We start from the raw sequence: 16,644 nt of genomic DNA on the forward strand, positions 1-16,644 counted from the left end.
GACCCCACCTTCCCAACATAAACTACCATAGTTCTCACAGAGTCTTAGAGACAGTTTGTTTACCATTTTTTTTGCCAAGTTTATGTGTATCAGTTCTCTAAATTCTCTAAATTCCACATTAGAAACCACCTGGTTTCTAATTTTTATCTCTTTACTTTGCTAAGCCTTTTATCTCTTTATTTTGCTAAGCACAATCACCTCCAGTTCCATCCATTTTGTCCTAAAGGGCACAATATCACCTTTATTTTGATTTAATTTTTATTGCATTCCATGGAGTATATATCCCCTGACTTCTTAAGCCAGTCATCTCTCCATGGTCATTTAGGCTGCTTCCACTCTTTGGCTACTGTGAATAATGCAGGTATGAATGAACATAGGGGTGCATATGTCCCTTAGAATTAGTGTTCTCATATCCTTTGGATAAATGCCCAAGAATTGTATTCCTGGGTGATAAATTAATTCCATTTATATTTTTATGGACTCTCCATATAGTCTTCTAAAGGGACTGTACCAGTTTGTATTCCCACTAGCAGGAGATGCACCATTTCTGTGACTCAGACAAAAGAACAGCAGTTTCACAGTGCAGTGGCTACTAAACTTTCCACTCAGATGTGCCATTGTCACTTAGACTCTCTCTGGCCAGAGCATGCCACAGGTCCGAACTAACCAGTAATTGGTGTGGAGAAAGGCAACTGAAACACAGCAGGCCACCTCATAATGGTTAGAGTGTCTCCAAGGAGAGGAGTAAATAACTGGGACTGATTGTGTATTTCCTCAGCCTGAAGGATAAATACCCTCATCTTGAGAGCCTCATATAAATAAGCTGGGTCTTCTGTCTCCAAAGGCAGACCAAGTTGATTTTAAAAATATTATGCTACTCAGCCTATGTGACTATCACCCAGGAGGCTAGACCAGCCCTGATCCAGGTCCTTTGCAGAGGAGAGCAGGGAGTAGGAAGACTTGGAGATAGGGAAGCTCAGGAGCCCCTCTGGAAGCTTTGGAACATCAACCCTACTTGGCCATGGTGTGTGTGTGTGTGTGTGTGTGTGTGTGTGTGTGTGTCTGTCTGTGTGTGTCTGTGTGTCTGTGTGTGTGTCTGTGTGTGTGTTATGTGCCCTAGGTCTGTTTCCTTGCTTGCTTGAAAGAGAAAGAAAAGATAGGCCAATAGCTAATCCCATGAAAAGAGATGGGCTGCACTCACTCTTGTTCTTTCAGATAATGTGAAGGAAGGGGCTTCCCCTCACTTGGCTATAAGCAGAGAAGTTAATGCCAGGCTTTATGATAGCATTCTGTTCCTTCCTGAATGTGGGAGCCTGTTTCTGTACCCTGCCTTTATCTGTCTCAGGGAAGCATGGACCAGCTTCTCTCTCCTGAGTTCATCAGATTGGTGCTTGAATGCAGCAGAACCCTGTCCAGCCCCTGCTGCAGCTCCGAGGGCCAGCCTGGTGGGGGAGGCAGGTTTTAGCCTTCCTCTGTCTGTGCAGAGCTCTTGCCTGCCAACACCAACCAGTTCAATTAGATTCCTTTTTTTTTTATTTTCCCTTTTTTTTTTATTGTTGTAGTTGTTATTGTTGATGTCATCGTTGTTAGAACTGAGAAAAATCAAGACAGGAGGGGAAGACAGAGGGGGAGAGAAAGATAGACACCTGCAGACCTGCCTCACCACTCGTGAGGTGACCCCCCTGCAGTGGTGAGGAGTAGGAGGCTCGAAACGGGATCCTTATGCCAGTCCTTATGCTTTGCACCACGTGCTCTTAACCCGCTGCACTACCACCCGACTCCCAATTAGATTCCTTTTTTAAGAAATCAATTAAATAATCAATTAAAACAAAGGCACATAAAGAAGTTGGATTAATGCTGATGAAAAGCAGGTGGGAGGGAAGAAGTGGCCTATTTTTGGAAAGGGAATTCAGCCAGTGTCTGGTGGGGCGGGGGAGTAAATCAAGACTTCTGCAGGATATGCCAGCACAGAGCAAAGCATGGGGAGGGACAGCCTGACTGGCTGGCACTGTGGGTAGAAAGCGGATCTGGCACTTTGGGGACATAGTGGGGAGCTGGGGGAGACCTCTTCTGAATTCTCCCTTCAGGCCTCTCAGGCTCACCAGCACAGGTCAGAAGCTTCTAGAAGCCTCGGTTTCCTGAGTTCTGGTATAAAGCCCTATCTTTGGCTACGTGGTTTCTGTTTCTTTTTTGTGACCTTAAGAGGAGGTGGGGTTCCCTATACCGGCGAAGTGCAGGCGTGCCTCAGGATCAATATTTCCTTTATTTCCTTTTCTCTTCCCTCCATCTCTCCCTCCCTGTCTCCTTTTGCAGAGCCAGGGCCTCATTCATGAAGGATTCCACCACCACCCAAGTCTCCTTTCCAAGTTAGATAGAGAGACAGGGAGAAACACCACAGCACCTCCCATGCAGTGCCAGGGCTAAAGTACCATAGGGCCTGCAAGCATGGCAGTGTACATGCTCTATTGGGAGACCTCTCTAGACCCAGGACTGAGATATTATAATTTATCTTTTTTTTTTTCTGCCAAGCACTGATCTCATGAACATCCATTTCCCTGCTCCTGGGCCCACACTGTCATTTAGAGAGCTAAAAGGAAGGCATAGTACCAGAACTTTCCCCCTAGTGCCCAGCTGCACTGCCCTGTAGTACCTGAGTTCAAAATCAGGTTGCATGCCAGGTAAAGCATGTGTCCCAACCCCATGAGGTGGCTTTTCAGCCCCTGGAGAGAGTATGTCTCCTCTGTATTTCAGGGCTGAGCCAGTCCTGTCTCGGATTCAAGAGAACCGGAAGCGTGTCATCCTGCCATCCATCGACAACATCAAGCAGGACACATTTGAGGTGCAACGCTATGAGAACTCGGCCCACGGTTACAGCTGGGAGCTGTGGTGCATGTACATCAGTCCCCCGAAGGACTGGTGGGACGCCGGGGACCCTTCTCTGCCCATCAGGTCTGTGGCCACTGAGTCCCAGGCTCTAGGGAAGAAAGCAGAGCCCTGGGGTAAGGGGTAGGGATTGGGGGGCTTAAGAGCAGCCACAGGGTATGGGGTTGGGAAGTGGGGGAGAGCAGCAGCTGCTCTAGGAATTTGGGGCATCTTTAGGTCTTCTGGCTTTCTTGCTGGGGAAGAATATTGCAAATTGCACCTTTAGCTCAATTTTAAAGTAAGACTAGCTTCAAACAGCAGAAGTGAAAGGTTAAAATCAGTGATAATGGTAATGGACTGGTGAGAGCTCATGGGATAGGGTGCCTTGATAGGCATGAAGACTGGTTTAGAGCCCCAACACCATATGGGAGGTCCTCTGACACTGGGGGAGGCTCCAATATTGAGGTGACCCCCTCTATCTCTCTGCTGCAGACTGAACTCAGGGCTTCACACTCAAGGCATTTGTTCGGCCCACTGAACGCCTCCACAGGCCCCCCTCCCCATATTCTCTGCTCTTCCTACTCAAACTGAAATCTAAAGGACTGCATAAAAATAGATTCCCATGAGTCAAACTTTTAGGTCAGTAGCTTGCCTCCTCAGCTGGAGAGGTTTCCTGACTCTTTTCCTCACATCCTTGTACAGTGCTGTGGAGCTGCCTGCTAGGCTGCAGATCATAGACTGGAATCAGCACTAAAGGCTTCTCTGAGAAGCAGAGTCTAACTTTCAGGGATATCTGAATTTTAATGGGTTAGGTAGCACCTCAGACTTCTTAGGATGGCTGCTAGCAAGAAGACCCTAGAAAATGAAAGGTGCTGGTGAGAATGTGGAAAAATTGGAATCCTTGAGCTTTAGTAACAGATCTATGAAATGGCCTGCTGCTGTGGGAAATAGTAAGAATTATCCTCAAAAAATTAAATGTAGGTCTAACAAATAATCCTGAAATGTTACTTCTGAGTGTATGTCCCAGGGAGTTCAAAGAGATAGTTATACACACTTGTATGTCATGACAGTTTCACATGGAAGCAATTCCAATTCCATCATCAGTTGCATGGATAAGCAAAATGTCATCTATAAATGCAAGGAAATACTATTCAATCTTAAAAAAATGATGGACAGACATTTAGACATGTGCTCTAGCATGACTGGACATTAGAAACATTGTGCTAAGTGGTGAAATCAACCAGTCAGTCACCAAAGAAGAATACTATCTGCTGCCTCTCATGTGAAGTGCCAGAAGGAGGCAGATGCAGAGACTGCAGGTAGACTGGTGAGTTCCAGGGAGGAGGATGGTGTCTTTATTTAATTGGTATAGGTTGTCAGTCTTACAAGATAAAGAGTTCTAGAAATGGGTGCTGAGACACAATGGCAAGTGCTTGAAGATCCCTTTATCTTCCGTATCTTCAAAGAGTGATGTTTAAACAACGGCCCAATGTTGGGTTTCATATTTTTGGCCAAATGATGCTTCCTCCTTGACTTAAGGGGGAACTGACCTCCAGCAGTGACAGATGAGAGGATGAGGGGTGACAGTAATGTTTTCTGTGACAGTGTAAGCCTTTGGGGTGCTATGGAAACAGTGCTGCAGAGGCACACAGCAAAAATTTAGCTCACAGCTTGTTAATCTGATAACATTAACAAATGATTAATAGGCACTTTGAAAAGACTCAAGAAAATAGAGCTGTGATCATCATGAGTCATTACATACATCTCTGATGTATAAAATAGAATCAAATTCCAATCATCTCTTTTTAATGTCTCAGAACTTATGAAATACTTAATTTGGTAATAGTCAATGGAGATATTTAATTGGAGGACGGAGGGTTCATGGTCCTTGTGATGTTATTAAGTGGAGATAACATGGCATCTTAAAGGTTAGGACACCATACAGGTTGCCACTACTGTCCTGTGATCCCTATATTTTCATAGCAGTGATTTGGGACATGGGACAGTAACAGATGATGGAATGAGAATTTTTCTATGATACATGAAAGATAGACGGATAGATGAGAGATAGGAGACATGACTGCAATTGTTGTGCTTGATGTTACTATATGATGCCAGAGACTCAATACTGGGTCCTTGTACATGGTGGATTTCACTGCTTCTAGGCTGCTTTTTCATTCAGACTTAGACAGATGAGGAGGAACAGTGCAGTACTACAGCTTCCCCGATGACATGGCACCTCTCATGCAGTGCTGTACTTCGGTGGTATGTAGGGGAGATTTGGAGAGGTGGAGGGGGCTGCAGGATCAAGGGGCATTTGTGTTGGAAAGGGAGATGCCTGGCACACTGGACAGCTCTAACCTGTTGACTATGACCACAAAGCCCCAGTTCCTTTTGCGCCTGCCTCAGCATTGAACTCCTGTGCCATGATTCTTTCCCTTTACTCAAAATACAAAGTCTGGCAAACCTCAATGTGATTTTTGTCTATCTTGGGTAATGAAAGTCTTAGGGTGATGTTAACTCAAGAACCTTCCTCCACTGGTCATTGAGCTTTTCCAGTCTCCTGTGATGATAGACCTGAATTTAATTGAAATCTCCTCTCCCTTAGCTATAACTGGCTTGTGTGAGTCCTTATTTTTTCTCTTCCTCACTCATCTTTCCTTCAGTAGTTACAGTGGGTTTTTATTATTATTATTATTATTCTTTATAAAATGGAGATACTGACAAGACTATAGGATAAGAGGGATATAATTCCACACAATTTCCACCACTAGAACACCCAATCTCACTCCCCACCCTCTTTGAAAGCTCTCCTATTCTTTATCCCTCTGGGAGTGTGGACCCAAGATCATTATGCGGTACAGAAGGTGGAAGGTCTGGCTTCTGTAATTGCTTCCCCGCTGAACGTGGGCATTGGCAGGTCAGTCCATACTCCCAACCTGTCTCTCTTTTTTTCCCTAGTGGGTCAGGGATCTAGGGAGGTAGGATTCCAGGACACATTGGTGGGTTCATCTGCCTTGGGAAGTCCGGTTGGCATCGTGATAGCATCTGGAACCTGGTGGCTGAAAAGGAATTAAGATATAAAGCAGAAAAAAATTGTAGATTAATCATGAACCTAAAGGCAAGAATATTGCAGGTGAAGATTTTGGGGTCTCCGTTTTGGAAAAAGCTAGCAGGTCTATTTTAGGTATATTCCAAGGGTCCCATGACTTTACTAGTTTTTGCCTGAGTCTGACCCAAGGTATTGTCTGGGGAGATAGTGTCATAGTCAGAAATAGGACTAGAAAGCTGGATCAGGGAAGAGAGTAGCTCCCAAATATGGATAAAGTATATGAATATTGTTAATTGTAAACCCCACTGATTTTAACTGGGGCCCATATTCAGCACAGGAGCCTATGTAACCTCTGCGTCTTTATAGGTCTGAGCTCACATTCTGTGGTCATGGCTAGGAACATTCCAGGCTGCACTAATTTTCAGGACCCATCTTCCTTGGGTGGTAGAGTATGTTGTCCAACCTCCCTTCAGAGAATAGATGGGAGGGGGAGAAAATTATTCTTTAAACACTTATTTATGTAGTTATTAGCTAGAAACAGAGAAAACAAGAGGGAAGCGGGAGATCAAGAGGGAGTGAGACAGACACCTGTAGCACTGCTCTACCACTTGTGCAGCTTCCCCCTTGCAGGAGGGGGCCAGGGAATTGAGCTAGGGTTCTTGCGCATAGTGACATGGGCTCAACCAGGTGTGCCACTGCCTGGCCCTTGATGGACACTCTTACGATGGCTTAGAGCTGCTGCTTCTCCTGGGGCATCTGGAGGTTTCTTCCAGTTTTCCTGGTACAGGCTTAAGATCTGAATCCCCAAGCTGTTTTCAGAGTACACAAGTGGTGATGAGCCCACCCTCTTCTGGTCTCTTGGGCATTTCTGTCTCCTACATTCCATGCCTCTTCCCTCTGGGGCCTGCAATTCAGTAAACCCCCACTATTTCATAGTCTTTTCCCCCAAATTGATTAGTTAATTAATATTTTGCACACATGTTTAAAACATTTATTTCCCTGTGGTTTATTGTTGTGTGGTACATACAGTGTTTTGGTACATGTGCACATTATGAGATGATTATCCCAATCAAGCTAACTAATATATTCATCACCACAGCCATAATTAACCTTTCTCTCTCCCTCTTTATGTCTCTTTCTGAAGTCAGAGGCCATGAGCATGTACAGTCTCACTGCTTCAGGCTGCTTTTTTACAGTTAGAGAGAGAGAGAGAGAGAGAGAGAGAGAGGAGCACAGGCTCTTCTTCCATGCCATAGTGTTGGGTAATTGTGCAGATACCCTTAGGGTATCGCCCATTCCCGAAAGAGCTGAAACCCTAGCTTCCTGGAGTGCCTTGTTTTCTCCATCCCCTTTCCCATTCCTGAGAGAGCTGAAACCCTATTCCTGGAGTGCCTTGTTTCCTAGCCAATCCCTTCCAGACTTCCCACTTCCAGTTTTTATCCTATAAAGCCCACTGCTGCTGCCGATTTGCCCTGTTTTGCTCCTCTCCTATCTTCTGTGACCCCAGAGGAGGACTGGTAGGCTTAGTGGGAGGCGGCCATTTTGCTAGCTCCACGTGGCCTGAACAACTCTACTCTTACCCTTTTCTGGGGTGCCCGAGTGAATAAAGATTTGTATTCCCACTCAGCTCTGGTCTCTTCTCTCTCTTCCAAGACACAACCCAACACCATAGCATGTCCTTTATGGTGTTGGGACCACACACATGACAAGGTTTATTCCCTACCCGGTGAGCTATCTCCCTAACCTGATTTATGTTGTGTTATTTTATTTCCTTTTATTTTACCAGAGTGCTGCTTAGCTCTGGCTTATGGTGATGCTGAGGATTGAACCTAGGATTCTGAAGCCTCAGGCATGAATGTCTTTTTGCAGAACAACTTCATTACCTCCTGCACACTTTTTTTTTTTTTTTTTTAGTAGTGAGAACATTTAATAACTCCCCTTGGAGGCAAATGCCTGTTACAAAACATAATTATCACGATGTCTGTTACCCTAGAATTGGAAGTTTGTTCCCTTAGACTAGCTCCTCCCCATCTCCCCCACCCTGAGCTTGGCAACCACTGCTACCCCAGCCCCCCACCCCCCTTTCTGTGATTCCCTTTGTTCTGATGCCACCAGAAAGTGAGAGCAAACTGTACTGATCTGTTCTACAGTCTGGTTATTTCAAGATCCCTCCAGTGGTTGGAACTGACAGAATCATCTTCTTTTCTTCTCATTCTAAGTAGCCTTTCATAGTTTCAGAACCACATCTCTCCCATCCAAGTAGGAACCAGGCCCGGCCCTGCTTAGCTTCCCAGATTAGATGAGATCTTTGTGGTCAGGGTGGACCCTTTAAGTGCACACAAGGACCCAGAACCACCTTTCTCTATCCATTCATCCATTGATGGGATGGATCTCTAGTAAGTCAATTTTGGTTTCCCATTGTATTTGTTTGTTTGTTTTCTGCTTTACTGATTTTTAAAAAATATTTATTATTTACTTATTACCTCTAGAGTTACTACTGGGGCTCAATCCCTGCACTATGTTTCTGGTGGACATTTTCCCCATTTTTTTTAGTTTATTTTTTTAAATTTATTTTTATTTTTCCCTTTTGTTGCCCTTGTTTATTGTTGTTGTTGTTAGTGTTATTGCTGTTGTTGTTGGATAGGACAGAGAGAAATGGAGAGAGGAGGGGAAGACAGAGGGGAGAGAAAGATAGATACAGACCTGCTTCACTGCCTGTGAAACGAACCCCCTGCAGGTGTGAAGCATGGGGCTTGAACTGGGATCCTTACACCTGTCCTTGAGTTTTTTGCCATGTGTGCTTAACCCACTGCACCACTGCCCGGCTCCCCATTTTTTCCAATTTTATTGGATAGGACAGAATGAAATTGAGAGTAGGACATATATATATATATATATGTAGTATGGAGCTGAGGGCTGAAACCTGGGTCCTTGAGTGGGTCCTTGAGCAGGTCCTTGCACTTAACCAGGTGAGCCATTGGCTACTGATGATTTTTTAGTGTTAAAACGTATACATAAATACATAAAATGACGTAAGAGAGAGATTGGGAGGGAGATACCTGCAGTACTACTTTACCACTCTTGAAGCTTCTCCCTTACAATTGGGGCCCTACGGCCTTGAACCTGGGTTCAGGCACTGCCTCACCCCTATCAGACTGCACCCATATCAGACTGGCATTCCATGGCACAAGGGACAGCCACAGTGCTGCCAGCTACCAGTAAATTTTCTGTCTCTGGATATGCCTGATCTGGATGATTCAAGCAGGTAGAACCACACATTCGGTCGCTTTTTTGTGTCTGGCATTTTGTACTTGTATAAGGCTCACAGGATTCATTCATGTTGTAGCATGAGCAGTATTTCACTCGTTTCTTATAGTGTGATTATAGGGTGAGCATTCCTTCTGTGACTTCCATGTCTTATGTGCTAATTCACCTTTGTTATGCATGTGTGGGGAGTATGGTGCTATTTCTCACACAGGCTCCCCTGCTTCATAGGACACTTTCCACCTTGACCCATGAGCTGGGGTTTGTGGAGGGTGTTTCTCTACAGCCAGGAGCACTGAGACCTAGGTTGGCTCAGGGTGACCAGGTGGGATACCCAGCCCCACCCCTTGGAGGAAAGAATTGAGATTTGAGGCTAGATGTGGGACCTCTTGCCACAAAAGGGGCAGTCAAGCTCTGGTTTACAGGACTGTGACTCTACTCTGCCCTGTGAGAAGTAGGTTTCATTCTTGGAGCCCTTGCCCTTATGAGTGGGGTTCTGGTTAAGGGTTAGGTGATAGAATTGCAGCTTCCAGAGGGCTCTCCTTTACATTCTTTGATCCAGTCAGTTAACTCTTTGAACTTTCTTTTTTTGCAAGTTCTCATAAAAGATAACATCTTTTTTTCTTCCTCTTCCATGCCTTCCTCCTCCTCCTTCTTTCTTAAGATAGAGACAGAGGGGAGTCAGGTGGTAGTGCAGTAGATTAAGTGCACGTGGTGCAAAGTGCAAGGACCAGGGCGTAAGGATCCCAGTTCGAGCCCCCTGGCTCCCCACCTGCAAGGGAGTCACTTCACAAGCAGTGAAGCAGGTGTGCAGGTGTCTATCTTTCTCTCCCCCTCTCTGTCTTCCCCTCTTCTCTCCATTTCTCTCTGTCCTATCTAACAACAATGACATCAATAACAATAACAATAAAAAGAGCAACAGAAGGGAAAATAAATATTAAAAAATTTTAAAAAATAGAGACAGGGAACCAAGTGGTGGTGGACCCATTAAGTACACACATTACCATACACAAGGACCCAGGCTCAAGACCCCTCTCCCCACCTGCAGGGGGGATGCTTCATGAGTGATGAAGCAAGTCTTCAGATGTCTCTCTTCCTCTCTGTCACCCCCTCCTCTCTCAATTTCTCTCTGCCCTACCCAATAAAAAAGAAAGAAAGAAAATGGGGAGGGGGAATAGCCACTGGGAACAGTGGATTCATGGTGCTGGCATCAAGCCTCAATGATAACCCTGGTGGAAAAAGAAACAAAAGCCAGAAAGGGGGTGGGGAGACACTACAACACTGAAGTGGGGGCTAGGCTTGAACCAGGGTCGTGCATGTGGCAAAGTAGCACACTATCTAGATGAGCTATTTTGCCAGTCTGATTACATCTGTTTTCTAAATGTCCTCATCCCACATGGGACCTGAAGAGGCCTCTCTGAATGCAATACATAGAGCTGAGGACATGGAGCCCAAAGAGAGGGAGAGTCTGAGGACACAGAAAGGAGGTGTGGGAGCTAGTCACCTTGCAGGGGGAGGGGTTGACTTACTAGAATGGTCGTTTTGTCAAAATTGAATCTGTTTTGGGACACAGGAGTAGAAATTAGGGAAGGTTCTGTGAGGATGATTTCCAGACAGAAAGTTACTGTGAATTCAGTGACACTCTGATCAAAACGAACATTTTATGACTCAGAACCTTCTGTCTATAAATGTGAAAAATAGTAGTGATGGTAGGATTATCTGTTCAGCCTGCACTCAGCCAAGTTGGGAATGCCATGAATCCCTGGAGACCTGGTTGAGCACAGCATACATTGGAGAGTCTAAGATGAGAACCCAGGGAAGCATAGGTCCCCACAGCTCTTTTCAGCAGCAAAATCCTGTGGCTTTGGCCCCAGGAGCCAAGGCTCTGCAGTGTCATCTGGATGGGGCATGTACCAGCGTGGTGCCTTCAGAGCAGGAGCTGAGTCAGGCATCTGTGCACACTGCCTGTGCTGCCTACATCCTCCCTGTTAGGTGACCCTGTAATTAGTGACATTTCTCATTAATACCAATTCAAGTTGGCGATTAACAATTAGCAATCCTTAACCCACCGTATAATTTGATATAAATTACAAGGTACCAAAGTCATTTGAGCCTGCTAGACTCTTAGCTTAAAGGACTGAGGTTATGTGTAGGGTTTGCCGGCGCTGTGTACAGAACAGAGAAAAGGAGAAGGTGGACTGGGGAGACAGCATAATGGTTCCACAAAAGATTCTCTTGTTGGAGGGTCTGAGATCTCAACTTCAACCACCAGCACCACCATAAGCAGAGCTCAGTAGTGCCCATTTTTTCTCTTATTCATTAAAATAAATGAGTTAAAATATTTTTAAAGAATAAAAGAAGGGGTAGGAGTAAATAGCATAATGATTATGCAAAGAGGCCCTTGTGCCTGAGCCTTCAAAGTCCCGGGTTCAATCTCTTGCACCACTATAAACCAGAGCTGAGTAGTGCTCTGGTAAAAAGCTAAAAAAAAAAAAAAATTAATTTAATTTAATTTAATTTAATTTAAAAGGCCGAAAAAACAAAACAAACAAACAAACAAAAGAATTAAAGGAAGGAGGGAGGGAAAAGGCTGGGCTTTTTTCCTTCTTAGAGGACTGGCAAGAGAAAGAAACAACTTAAGTAGAGTCAAACTTTCTTAGACTTTGTCATAATGCTGTCTTCTGTGTGCATCAGCAAACATATTTGCTTACCCTTGTGCTTAGCCCTGTGGTAGGCTCTTCCATGTGCATCAGCAAACGTATTTTGCTTAGCCATGTGCTTAGCCTTGTGGTAGGCTCTTCCAAGGAAGCAGTCCTGGTAAATTCTACAAACCCCCCAGAAAGAGGGAGGGAGCTAAAGGACACACAGCCTCAATTTCACATGATTACACTTCAGCAGAGGAAGTGGAGGTTGTGGGAGGGTGGGGTACCAATGATGGGAAAAGTCACAGCCAACACTAGAACGTTCTGTATGCAGGCCTGTCTCTTATGCCTTACATGGGCTCTGTGAAATAATTGTTACTGGTGTCCTCACTTTACTCATTTTACTGGCTGCTGAGGCATTGTACTGAAGGAAGTTTTGGTGGTATGGTCACTGTCACTCTGCTTCATTGTCTCAAAAAAAAAAAACCTTTTAAAAAATTATATATTTTAGGGGCCAGGTAGTGGTGTGCCTGATGCTTAACGATACACATTGCAGTGTGCAGGCAGGGACCCAGCTTCAAGCCCCTGGTCCCCACTTGCAGGGGAAAAGCTTCACAAGTGGTGAAGCAGGTCTGCAAGTGTCTCTCTGTCTCTCTCCTTCTCTATCTTCCTCTCCCCTCTCAATTTCTTTCTGTCTATATGCAATAGTAAGTAAGTAAGTAAAATTAAAAAAAAATATTCTTGTTTTATTTTAATGACTTGTGGTGGTGCTGGGAATTGAACCTATGACTTTGGAGCCTCGTGCATGGAAGTCTTTTTGCAGAGCCATTCTATCTCTATCACGTACAGAAAGTATGCCAGACGGAGTAGATGATAATGAGAGGCTCACATCACAGTCGAGAGAGCTCTGCAAGCCAAACAAAGGCACCCATACTCTATCCACAGGTCCATCAGGGTAGATGAATTACAAGCTAGTTGGAAGAGACAGCAAGTAATGTAGCTGCTTTGCTAGGGACCGAGAGGGCAGCAGTGACTGAGGATGAGCATGGGGCCTGTTGGGGGTGGGGTTGGGGTGGAGGTGATGAGAATGTTCTCAAATTGATTTTGGTGCTGACTGCACAGCTCTGTGAACATGCTAGAAATCATTGAGTTGTGCATTTTAAATAGAAGAATTGAATGGAATGTGAATCCCATTTTAGGAACAGTTGGCCATTTGCACATGGCACATGGCCAATCCTGCAACAAGGTGAACCACAGTGGGTATTAATTCTTGAGTTGGGATCTTGTGTAGTTGCCTTTTATGAGAGGTGACAGGATGGCACAGAATAGAAGAGCTAACCCAAGTGAGGTCAAAGGTCAGGGCAGCAGAATCTGTCAGGGCAAAGCCTGGCAGGGGAAGGGTAGCCAAGGTGGACACTTCTGAGAGCCAGCCAGAGGTTCTCCCTCTTTGACTATACTTATAATCCTGGCCAATTGTGGTGTGTCCTGAGTGAGCCTGGATGCTTTGGAAAGCACAGTGGTTAGTATTTCCCTTTGCAAATGGATTAAGAAGAGTTGGAAAAATGTTTTAACTCTGGAGCCAAGTGGAGCCTCCTAAATCATGTGGAAAAAGAAAAGTAATGTGCTGGCAGGGCAGGGGGTGGGTACAACAACAGTAGCAAACCAAACTTGCAGGCAAGAGTCCCAGGTTCAGTCCTTGCAGCAATTGGTCATCAGAGCTATAGAGTTCATGCCAGAAAAACAAAAACAAGAAAACAAAGCAAACAAACAAATAAATAAATAAATAAAAGTGGGAAAGCGAAACATCTTCTACTTCTTATTGCCTCCATTACATTCTGCTCTGTCTTTTTCTTTCTTCTACTTCTTCCTTTTTCTCTTCCTCCTCTTCCTCTTCCTTCCTACTTTTTCCTTCCTTTCCTTCTTTCTACCTTTCCTTCTTTCGTACTTTTTTTTTTTGTCTTTGCTGCTGTTTCACTGTTCTGGGTCAACATTTTCAGGTAGCAAGGAGGGAAAGTGGGGCAGGTGGTGGTGCACCTGGTTGAGTGCACATGTTACAGGATACAGGGACCTAGGTTCTAACCCCTGGTCCCCACCTGCTAGAGGAAAACTTTACAAGTGGTAAAGCAGTGTTGCAGCTATCTCTCTGTCTCTCTACCTTTTTATCTTCTCCTTCCTCTCAATTTCTGGCTGTCTATATGATAGTAAAAAATGATTACAGGCCAATTTTCTAATAAAAAAGGGAGGGTCAAGTGGTGCTACACTTGGTAAAGTGCAGATATTGCAGTGTACACGTACGCAAGTACATCTCAGAAGGCTAGAAATGGACCTACCCTGTGATCCTGCAATTCCTCTCCTGCGGATATATCTTTTTTTTTTCTTTTTTTTTTTTTTAATTTTTTATTTAAGAAAGGATTAGTGAACAAAGGCATAAGGTAGGAGGGGTACAACTCCACACAATTCCCACCACCCAATCCCCATAACCCACCCTCTCCCATGATAGCCTTCCCATTCTCTAGCCCTCTGGGAGCATGGACCCAGGGTCGTTGAGGGTTGCAGAAGGTAGAGGGTCTGGCTTCTGTAATTGCTTCCCCGCTGAACATGGGCGTTGACTGGTCGGAACAGAATTGAAAGCCCAGAAGTAAATCCCAACACCTATGGACATCTAATCTTTGATAAGGGTGTCCTGCGGATATATCTTAAGGAACCCAACACACCCATCCAAAAAGATTTGTGTATACCTATGTTCTTAGCAGCACAATTTGTAATAGCCAAAACCTGGAAGCAACCCAGGTGTCCAAGAACAGATGAGTGGCTGAGCAAGTTGTGGTCTGTATACACAATGGAATATTACTCAGCTATTAAAAATGGTGACTTCACCATTTTCAGCCCACCTTGGATGGAGCTTGAAGAAATCATGTTAAGTGAAATAAGTCAGAAACAGAAGGATGAATATGGGATGATCTCACTCTCAGGCAGAAGTTGAAAAACAAGATCAGAAGAGAAAACACAATTAGAACCTGAACTGGAGTTGGTGTATTGCACCAAAGTAAAAGACTGAGGTAGGTGAGGGGGCGCGTACAGGTCCAAAAAGGATGACAGAGGACCTAGTGGGGGTTGTATTGTTATCTGGAAAAGTGAGAAATTTTATGCATGTACAAGCTATTGTATTTACTCTCGAATGTAAAACATTAATCTCCCAATAAAGAAATTTTAAAAAATTAAAAAAACTGCACTTTCATATTTTTTAAAATGCACAAATCCCAACATGAAAATGTGCATATGGGTCATTAAAAAACAAGGTACTAATAACAATATCCTGTTTCTCTTATTAAATAAGCTCATGAATTCTAGTTCACTACATGGCAATACAAGGGGACTAGGGGAAGCTTCATTGTAGTGGTGCTTTCCCCCTTTTCCTTCTTTCCTTCTTTCTTTCTTTCTTTCTTTCAGCCTACAGGATCTGTGCCATCTGGCAGGTCACTCAGCCTCTAAGAACATGAACATTTAATTTTCTCTTCTTTTTAAAATTAAAAAAAAATTTTTTTACTTATCTTTATTTTTATTTATTGGATAGAGGCAGCCAGGAATCTAGAGGGAAGAGGGTGATAAGAGAGGGAGGGAGACAGAGAGATGCCTGCAACACTGCTTCAAAACTCTCAAAGCTTTCCCCCTGCAGGTGGGGACCTGGGGCTGGAACCTGGATCCTGGGCATACTGTAACATGTGTGCTCCACCAGGTGTGCCACCACCTGGACCCTGACCATTTAATTTTCTGACTCAAAAAACTTACCTGCCTTTAAAGGTATATTGTCCCAAAGCTACAAGATTTCCACAACAAAGCTTTGGGTCTCACAGATACAAGGTGCTAACTGTCAGCTCTGCAGCTGTGTTGCAGACAAGCAAATGGTTCTGTTCTCAAGTGTTCTACAGCAGAAGCAGACATGAGGTGATGGACAGTTAAAAAATTAAATATCACAGAGGTGACTCATTTTACTTTCATGCTTCAGACCCCAGAGGTCCCAGGTGAGTGGTGCTCTGTTCTCTGTCTCTATCATGAAAATCAATCAATCTTTTAAAAATAAAGCAAACACAAAACAAGCTTCACAAAACTCTGCTTGCTTGCTTCAGGGAACAGTTCTGAGGAACTGGGTTGATGGAAGGTGCTGGTTAAGTTGATACTGATTAGCTGCAGGGGGTCCCATAATACCAGAGGAGCATCTTTCTCGAATAGTCTTCCCAAATTGTGCTGCCTGACCTTTTTTCTTCTTGTGTCTCTGTCTGGTACAGATTTAGCCATATAGATAAAAGTTATGAGATTGAAAATGAGAAGTCAGTGAATGAAAATGACAGCTGGGGAAGTGGAGGGGGGTTGGGGGGGCCTGTCTTTCCTTGTCTCCTAGAAAACACAGCTGTTTCCTGGACTACATTTGCTATGTGGTCAGGCAGCTGGCAGGAAAGAATGACCTCTTCCAGAGGTCACAGCTGTTTAGGACTTTCTGCACTGACTCATCTTGTGGAGCTGGCTCCTTGATCATGTGTAATTTCACTGTATGAATCATTCTTGATTTCTAAGGAGACAGAGACATCACAGCACTGGAGCTTCCTCTTCTCCATAGCACTTCTCATCTCATGCCAGGGCTTAAACCTGGGCTGTGTACACAACAATGCAGGCGCCCTATCTAGTGAGCTATGTCTCTGACCCTGACTGGGTCAGCATGCATCACTTCAGCTTTGTCACTTCCCAGGAAAGTCTTACAGAAGTTAAGACCACATGGTGACATGGCCTTCCTCTCCCAGGCGTCTGCTCTGCAAACCAGCCCAAGCT

At 44.5% G+C, this 16,644-nt stretch overlaps 1 protein-coding gene across 2 annotated transcripts in view; it reads left to right on the forward strand.

Moving 5' to 3' along the window:
• The window catches only part of GALNT17 (polypeptide N-acetylgalactosaminyltransferase 17), a 518,762-nt gene that overhangs the window by 294,059 nt on the left and 208,059 nt on the right, over positions 1 to 16,644 (forward strand). The window contains exon 5 of one of the 2 annotated variants that reach the window (XM_007523650.3): positions 2,752 to 2,949. The exons of the other annotated variant lie outside the window; for it this stretch is intronic. Coding sequence (XP_007523712.1) covers positions 2,752 to 2,949 — 198 coding nt within the window. The remainder of the gene's footprint in view (positions 1 to 2,751; positions 2,950 to 16,644) is intronic. 2 annotated transcript variants of the gene reach the window in all.

This window comes from Erinaceus europaeus, chromosome 15, assembly GCF_950295315.1.
Source record: "Erinaceus europaeus chromosome 15, mEriEur2.1, whole genome shotgun sequence".
In the NCBI taxonomy this organism is placed as follows: Eukaryota; Metazoa; Chordata; class Mammalia; order Eulipotyphla; family Erinaceidae; genus Erinaceus; species Erinaceus europaeus.